The 8,947-nt window shown below is 54.2% G+C and overlaps 1 protein-coding gene across 1 annotated transcript in view; it reads left to right on the forward strand.

Annotated features, from left to right (window-relative positions):
• Positions 1–8,947, forward strand: part of Bcl3 (B-cell CLL/lymphoma 3) — a gene marked incomplete at its 5' end in the record, with an annotated part of 13,187 nt that continues 4,240 nt past the window's right edge. The window contains 2 exon segments of the mRNA XM_005412543.2: positions 1–83; positions 1,817–1,967. Coding sequence (XP_005412600.2) covers positions 1–83; positions 1,817–1,967 — 234 coding nt within the window.

The raw sequence follows: 8,947 nt of genomic DNA on the forward strand, positions 1-8,947 counted from the left end.
CCCCCTGCGCGGCGGCTGCGATGGCCCGGCCGCGCCCGCGCACCCCCACGGCCTGCCCAGGCCCGAGGCGCTCTACTACCCGGGTGAGTGGCTCCGCGGGCCAGGGCACAGGGTCCGTGCGGGGGACAGCGCTGGGGACACGAATGCATGGAGTTCCGGGTAGCTGGGCGACTGGAACCCGAGGTCCCAGGGACACAGAAGGAAATCTTCAGGGAGCAGCCAGCAGGGCTCGGGGGTACAGATATGAGGGTCCCGGGGAGCTGGGAGTCTGGGAACCCTGCAGGACAGAGCCCCGGGGCCAAGTGGCACACATAATGGGGAGCCAGGGAAGAATCCCCAGAGATACAGATGGGGGCGTCAGACTCTGGAGGCAGAGCTTCACCTTGCAGAGACATGGAATTATAACCACGTAAGAACCAGAATGCTATGGTGCATGCCTGTAATCCCAGCACTGAGGGAGGCTGAGGCAGAAGGGTTGCCAAATCTGAGTCCTGCCTGGGCAATTTATGGCGACTCTGTCTTAAAATAAAAAATGGAAAGAACTGGGGCTGTAGCCGGTAGCAGCGTGCACCAGGGTCCCATCCCCAGGGCAAGGGGGAAAAATCCTCTGTGTGTATGAGGAATCCACACTGGGGCCTGAGAAATGGGCGTTTGTGGTATCTAGATATGTGGGTTCAAAGGGAGTCAACCAAACAGACGGAGGTTGTAAGGAGACTGATGTGAGAAGGCCAGAAGTTAAAGTCTCAGCAACTAACACAGCAGCAGCCGTGAGAATTAGGAGAGATTTGGGGGCTGAGCACACCCCAGTGTCTGGGATCAGGGGGACCCAAGGGGGAAAAACTGATGCTGCAAGGACAGAGGCTGTGGGTTCAGAGGAGCCCAGGGAACAGAGACCCAGCGCTCTGGGGCCCGGGTGCCTGTGTCACAGTCATCAGGGTGCTACCCGGGCTCAGGGACCGGAATTCTGGTACTCAAGGAGCAGGGCCAGAGGAGAGATTCGGGCCGCTTCGTGGAAGGCCTTAGAGCCCCAAGGTCTGGTAACTGGAGGTCCAGGAACCTGGAAACAAGAATGCAAGTTCCCAAGGATGACAGATGGCAGGGAAAGCCACACATGTCCTCATTCCAGAGCTCAAGAAGGGGTCACCGCCTACCGCAGCGGCCTTATGACCCTGGGGTCGCCAGAGCTGCTCAGAGCCCATCTCTAGGGTGCCAGGCCCTCACCCGGTTTCCACAGCTCCCATCCCATCCGCGCTGCAGAAGAGGAACCTCTGCCCCCCATTCCCTGGGTGAGGCCTCAGTTTCCCCTGTCTGCGTTGGGTGGATGTGGTTTCCCAACATCCAGGCCTCTTTGGGCCTTGGCCCAGCCTCGGGAGCCCCTCTGCCCCCGCCCCTGCCCCACTGCAGACCCAGCGTGTGTCCAGTCCCCACCCCACACCCACATCTTCACGAAGACCTCCCCTCAGCCAGAGTCATCCAGCAAACAGGCCCTGGGGACCATGCCTGGTGGGGACAGGGGCCATACCCACAAAAGGAAAGACAAGCGACAGGAGGGTGATCAGAGCTGAGGAGGGCAGGCTGCAGGGATGTGATCCAGGAGGTGGATTTGGAGCTGGAGGACCAGTTTAAGGTGCACAAAGAGCTGGAGCAATGGCGTATGCCTATAATCCCAGCACTCAGGTGGCTGAGGCAGGCGGATCCTCTGAGTTCCAGCGAGGGACTTGGAGGGGTAACCGTGACATTTCGGTAGCTGAGGTCTGGAGTGGGAGCAGGTGGAGGTCTGTGGGCTTACCTGTGTCCTCTCTTTGTCCCTGCCCAGGACCCTTACTGCCTCTGTATCCCACCCCACCAGTGGGCTCCTTTCCTCTGATGAACCTGTCTACACCCCTGTACCCCATGATGTGCTCCATGGAACATCCCCTGTCAGTGGACATCGCCACAGCCACCCGTGCAGATGAGGACGGGGACACGTGAGTGACAGCCCCTGTGAGCAGGGAGGAGTGGGTGGTGCAGGGTGCAGTGGTCGGCCCTCCAGCCACAGACGCCCCTGTGTGACCTGAAGCAGCTCTTCTCCAGGCCCCTCCACTGGGAAAGGGGCTCACAGAGTGCACGTACCTCCTAGGACTGGTTCCGGAGCAGTGGGCTTCACATATTTTCCAGAACTGGGGATTGAACCCAGGGCCTCATGCATGCCAAGAACACTCTACCACTGAGCTCTACCCACTGCCCCTCAAAATTTTTTAATCACAATCCAAAGAGGAGAATGACATTTCTGATCCATTGTCTATTTGAATGATGCATACAAAGCCCCTAGTACTAGCCCTGCTATAGGAGGTGTTTACTAAGTACTAATTAATATCACCATTATTACTTCAGCTCCATCCAAGCGTGCCTGCACACACACAAACTTGAAGTAAAAGTTGCACAAATTGGTGACACTTACTTATCATCCCAGCACTTGGGAGACTGAGGCAGGAGGACCTTGAGTATGAGGCCAGCCTAGGCCTCATAGAGTTCAAGTCGGTCCAGCCTATACTGCATAGCAGATCCTGGCTCAAAAAAAAAACAATACTTACTCTTATTCACAGGACCTATTTTGATCTTTTCTATTCTAGTCTACTTCATTGTCTCGTGGTCATAGCCGGCTAAGTCAGACGTCCCCTAAACTTGATTTCACAGTCCCCTGGCTTGTCACCTGCAGTTCAGAGAATAAGCTCTGAGGCTGCCAGGAGCTCTGGCTGTAGCCCTGTGAAAGGCACATAAAAAGCGCTCAGTGCAATTGACCGGCATGATTATTGTTACGAGGTTGATCTGGGTTTAAATCTTCAATGACTGGTGTTCCCCGCCCCCCATGCCTGACATCCCCCCGCCACCCACTGTAAAAACAGGAACTAAACAGGGATGGTTTTTCTGAAATCATTTAATCTCCTAACACTAAGGGAGGCTGAGACAGGAGGATCCCAAGTTCGAGCCCCCTGAGCAATTTAGTGAGACCCTGGCTTAAATAAATAAATAAATAAAAGGGGCAGGGGGGTGGTGTGCTCCGTGGTGGAGGTTCTGGGTTTGATCCCCAGGACTGAGCACATAGGAACCAGAGAAGGGCCCACTGAGGAACTTACATCCTTGAGCCTCAGTTTCCCTGTTTGGAACCCAGGCCTTAACCTAGCACCCATCATGCTTCGGGATTAGCGCCATGATCCACACAGTATGTTGCACAGAACGGGCCTGGGCAAAGGAAGCTCACTTCTTGGGAGGGGGCCGTGCAGATGGGGCTCCCAGGTGTTGGGTGGAGGCCATCTGCCGGCCCAAGCAGAGAAAGTGCCTGGTACACAAAGGGCCCCATCAAACTGGCTCCTCCCACTCTGGGTGCCAGGGGGTCATCTGGAAACAGGTTTCCTTTGTATCTGTCCCCAGGGGTGAGGTGTTTGCGGCCTGGAAGCTGAGCGCAGGGAGAGGCCACCGGGCCCACAGGTCCCCAGCCGCAGCCCCTCACCCCACGCTGCCTCCTCCCGTCCCCAGCGCAAACACTCCGGCCTCAGCTGCCGGCCGGGGAAATCCCTTCCCGCAGAGCCCGACCGCAGCCCAGCTGCTCGGCCTCCCCACGTCAGCACCCTTCACTCACTCGCGGCCTCCCCTCCCGGCGCTCCCTCCAACCTTAACCCCTTCCGCTGGGGCCGCGGCTTTACCGGAACGGGCAGCTGGCGCAGCCCCAACCTGCGCCGCCGCCCGCTTCGCACGGGGGAGGGCACGGCGGAGGAGGGCAGCGGACACAGGTCTGAGTCCCCAAGGAAGCAAAGGTGGGGGCTGGACTTCCAGGGCAGCTGTACCCCCACACACAAGATTAGGGATCAGAGTGCTGGAAATCTTGCTGTGGAGGGGTGCGCATGCTTAGAGTCTGAGGGCGGAAAGTTGGACCTTGATCCTGGCAGGTTTAAGGAACAAGCTAAGCAGCAGCCTGGGAACCAGGCGATCAGAGAAGCCCTCGGTGCACGACCAGTGACACTGTAATTTGCAGGGATCCTTGGTCAAAAATGATGAATAGTAAGCCAGGTGTAGTGGGGATGACCTGTGATCCCGGCACTCTGGGAGGCTGAGGCAGGAGAATGGCATGTTCAAGCCCAGCCTCGGCAATTTAGCAACTTCAGTGGCTGATTTTCTGTTTCGTTTTGTTGTTTTCTCAAAAATGCTTTTTAAAATTTTAAATTGTTTTTTGTTTTTTGGGTTTTTGGTTTTTTCTGAGACAGGGTCTCAATATGTAGTTTAGGCTGGACTTGTACATGCTATGTAGTCCAGGCTGGCCTCAAACTCTTTGCAATCCTCCTGCCTCAGCCTCCCTAGTGCTCAGTTCACAGGTGTGCGACACCACGCCCAGCTAATTTAAATTTTTAAAAGGGCTGAGGATGTAACTCAGTGGGAAGGCCCTGGGTTCCATGCCTAGTACTGAGGCGGAAAAAAAGAAAAGAAAAAAACATTGCAAAAACGGTGACAACAGAAAGTTGTCAACCCTGTGCAGTTGCAGTCACATGAATCTGGTCTTGCCTAGGGGCTTGGAAGTCCAGGTCCCTAAGGGGGCAAGAATTGGGACCCTGTATCCCCAGATCCCCAAGAAGGCAGGGAAGGAAGGGGTAATGTGGAGACTTAGAGCGCAAAGGAAATGGGGAAGTCCTGATTCTTAGGGAAGGTTATGCGACTGGATTCCGGGCTGCCAGGAGATCTTGGGTGGATGCCAGGCTACGCGGCACGGGGAGCCAGCGGGAGTCTGACCCCTTGTGCGGTGCAGTTCCAGAGGGCCCGCACTCGCTGGAGGGAGGCCTCGGGTTTGTGCATCCCAACCCCAAAGGCGCTAGGTCTCCTTGGGCTGGGCTCCCCACGCACCTCGAGGATGAACGCTGGGGTGCCGGGGGTGGCCGCGTAGATCCCCGGCGGGACAGGCTTCCCTCCCCCGGGAGCAGGAAGCGGAGCCCCGCCCCGCGGACCTGTTACTGGAAGTCCGAGGGCTGGGCCGCCCCTCCCGTCCCCACTTCCTCCAGCCCCGCCCCACCCCCTGCGGCCCGCGCGTTTATGGGAACTCAGGCCTGGACGGTTTCTCTGAAATCGTTCGCTGCCTCTGCCCTCGCTTAACCCCGCGGCCGCGAGAGGAACCCAGGCCAGGCGTCCAGGGACGCAGGGGACTGGCGCTAGAGGGCTAGAGGGGTTCCTAGGGACCCCTGACCGGGACGACCCTTCCCCCTTTAGCTTCTGTCTAAACTTGACTTGCTCGGACCGGGGTCCAACTTGGAGGGTCCTCCTGCGCGGTCTCGCCCTGGCGTGCGGCGCTGCTGTGGGGTGTGCCTTACGGGGAAGGAGGGGGGGCTTCCACGCACGCGCCTTTGCCTTAACGCGCAGCCCAGGGCGCGGCAGCCCAGTTTGCACCCCTGGCTCGCTGGGTCTCCAGAGCTGCCCGGGGCTCTGAGATCTCTGCGCTCTGACCAGAATGTTCTGGGAAGCTGCTGAAACTGAGGATCCTATTTGGGAGAGCGACCGTTTCCCTGCAGAGCAAAGCGGTCCCTGCTGCGAAGGGGGCAGGTGTCGCTGAGAATGGCTGCTCTAGTGAAGGACTTTAAATAAAGGTCACGAAGCCTGCGCAGGTGCAGGCAGCCTCGTGGCTCAGCCTTGTCCCCCAACCCACGCAAACGTATGCTTGCACACTCACGCTTGCACACTCGAGAACTCCCCAGATTGTCCTCAAACGCCCCCACACACACTGGCAATTGAACCCAGGGCCTTTGCGACCAGCTACATCCCCTGCCCTTTTATTTTTAATTGCCCCAGGGTGGGCTGGCATTTGCAATCCTTCTGCCTCAGCCTCCCAGAGTGCCGCGATTAACGGGCATGTGCCGCCACACCTGGTTGCCCTCAGCTCTAAATGACTGTCCTCAGGCCGGGGTCCCGGGGAGCAAGCAGGTTCGGTGGGAAGCACGCCCCTGATCTGCTCCTGTTGGGCCTGGCAGAGGCTGAGTGGTTGTGTAGTCTTAGGGGGCCTCAGTCACCCCACAAGGAATGCCAGTGCTGATCCTGGGATGGTTTCAGGGCTGGGACCTTCTGGTTGACACTGAGCCGAGGCTCCCCCCACCCCATGGGGTGCGACATTGGGCGAGTGGTTCTCTTCAGCAGAGGGTAATTCCCGAGGTATCTGAAAGCTGACACCTTTCCAGAAGCTGGGGGGATGGGTCCCTCAGTCTGGTTTTTTGTTTTGTTTTGTTGGGGGTTTTTTGTCTTTTTTTTGAGACTGGGTCTCAATATGCAGTTCAGGCTGACCTTGAGCTCCCTTTGTAGCCCAGGCGGGTCTGAAACTCAACGATCCTCCTGCCTCAGCCTCCCTGAGTGCTGGGATTACAGGCATGCACCACCATGCCCGGCAGGGTCCGCCAGTCTGGGAGGGGCTTCTGAACTACAAAGCCCAGCCCCAGGACAGTGTCCCTGTCCTCTGTCCCTCTCCCCTTGTGTCTCTCTCAGGTTGGAGGCTGAGACCTGAGGGCACTAAGTCCACCCCCTCATGTCAAGGAAGAGAAACCTCTGGGCAGAGGGGGAGGGTGGCAGTAGCTCCGAGGACAGCCAGGGTGGGGGTTGACGTGGGTCCGTGTTTTTTTTTTTTTGTTTGTTTTTTGTTTTTTTTTGGTTTTTTCTCCAGTACCGGGAACCGAACTCACGACCTTGCCCTTGCCAGGCAGGTGCTTTGCTGCTGAGCTAAATCCCCAGCCCCTGTGGGTCCGTGTTTTAAGCTGGGCCCTACAGACACTAATCAGCGTCCCATGCTGTCCTAGGCTCTGGGCAGTGACTGCAGCTGGCAAAACGCACACCTGAGCAGAGGGTGGGGGCGATTCAGACAGGAAACAAGTGCTGTGCACTGTGCAGCAGGCCAGGCCAGGCCAGGCGAGGACCGGGAGGAAAACAGGGCAGGGGAGAACAGTGAGCAGCTGCCCTACCATTCTAGCAGAGGGCCTGCACATCCCCGGGAGACAATTCAGGCAGAGGGGAGACTGCAAGGGGATGCTGCCGGAGGGGTCTCAGGGTAAGAAAAAAAACAGGTTCCACAGCGCCTCCTGGGCCACACAGCGAACTTCGGGGGAGGATGCATGACCTAAAGGGGTGCTCCCTGCTGGGTATAGCGGCGGAAGCCTGTAATCCCAGCACTCTGGGAGGCTGAGGCAGGAGGATGGCAAGTTTGAGCAAGCCGAGGCAAGTTAGTGATTTAGGAAGACCCTGTCTCAAAATGAAAAGAGAAGAGGCTGAGGCTGGAGATGTAGCTTGGTGCTGAGGAGCTCGGCTGAACCTCCTGTACCACAATAAATCAATACATTCAACGTCTCTGGGACAGACAGTGGGGCAGAGTAGAAGCAGGAAGGCCTTGGTGCTGGGCATGGTGGCGCATATCTGTAATCCCAGCACTTGGGAGGCTGAGGCAGGAGGATAGTTGAGAGTTCGAGACCAGCCTGGGCTACAAACTGAGCTCAAGGCTAGACTGAACTGCATAGTGAGACCCTGTCTGAAAAAGACCAAAAAAAAAAAAAAAAAAGAAGAAAGGCAACCAAATCAATCAGTTATACACAATATGACCGTCGCATGTTAATAAGATGCTAAATTGTACAGTATGTATAAAATTTCCCACCAGTGTGTGCATAGACACACATGTGTATTTGTGCTAGGGACATTGGAAGAGAATGGAAGATAAATCATTTATTTTTTAATCAATAAATACCCTGTAATTGAGCACGTATACCATTTTACTGAATTCACGGATTACAAGACAAGGAATAGACTATATTTAACAGAAGAGAAACTCAAGAAATAAGAAAACTAAATACAAAGGCAGGCAAAATAGTGAAAGAGCTGAAATTAGAACTGAATATTGTAAATGTAATCAAGTGCCCTTTATAACAGAACAGGTTCTCTACTGAATTTAATTTAATAAAATAGTAATTTCAGGTTATCACTCCTCTTTATTTAAATAAAGCAATGCCCTCTAGTGGCCACTTTTAAAAAAAAATTAAGTTAAATGCACCTAGGTAATCTTTAAAATGGCTACTAAAAAGTGAATACTGTAATACCTCTTCATTATCTGACACAGTTGGACCATGACTCTTGAATTACATGAAGATTGTACACATCTGCATTTAAATAATGTCATCTACATAGAAGAGTTTTAATGTCACAGTCTAAATTCTCACCCTAATTTACAATATCATTGAGTAAACATTGTAACCAGGGAACCCAATCAATGTCATTCAGATTTACAATAATAAAAATCTTTACCACTTTATCTATTACTCTTTTTATTGCTTTCCCTCCTGGAGTATCTTAAAACTTTCTTTTATAACAGATCCTCCCAGAAACTCTTTGGCATTGTCCCTGAATGCTTCCCTTCACATCAGAATCAAATGCTCTTATTTTCCTCCACTTACCCAAACCACTGTATGCACCTAAAATCTGTATATCTCTTAAGACCTACTTATACGCATCCCTTCATGATGTTTCCATGGCTCCTTATACCTATTACTTTCTCCACTCGTGGTACTTCCATAACATCCAATCCACACCTGCTGTAAGACATGCATAGTCTTCTGCGAACATGCACACCCTCGAAAGAAGTTTCACACATGCCCCCAACACCACTGCCTCTAATTGTTTCTGAGCATTCCAGAGTAACAAATCTGGTTTCCTACCGTGCAGACCCTCCATGTCGATTCTAACACATAGTCTTCCTCCATTGTGCTACCACTGCTACTCTGCCTTCCCCTGGCTAACGTCTGAATCAACTTTGCAAAGTTAAGGCACCTGTTGCCTGGTCTTCCACGTTACAACTGAAAGAGAATTCTTGAAGCCCTTTTTGTGCTGCACTCAGACACAGGGCCACCAAATTAATTCCTCGGCTCTAACACTTTAGCTAAAAGTAGAAGTGTAGACTGGTACA

This window comes from Chinchilla lanigera, unplaced genomic scaffold, assembly GCF_000276665.1.
Source record: "Chinchilla lanigera isolate Chin_1 unplaced genomic scaffold, ChiLan1.0 scaffold00154, whole genome shotgun sequence".
In the NCBI taxonomy this organism is placed as follows: Eukaryota; Metazoa; Chordata; class Mammalia; order Rodentia; family Chinchillidae; genus Chinchilla; species Chinchilla lanigera.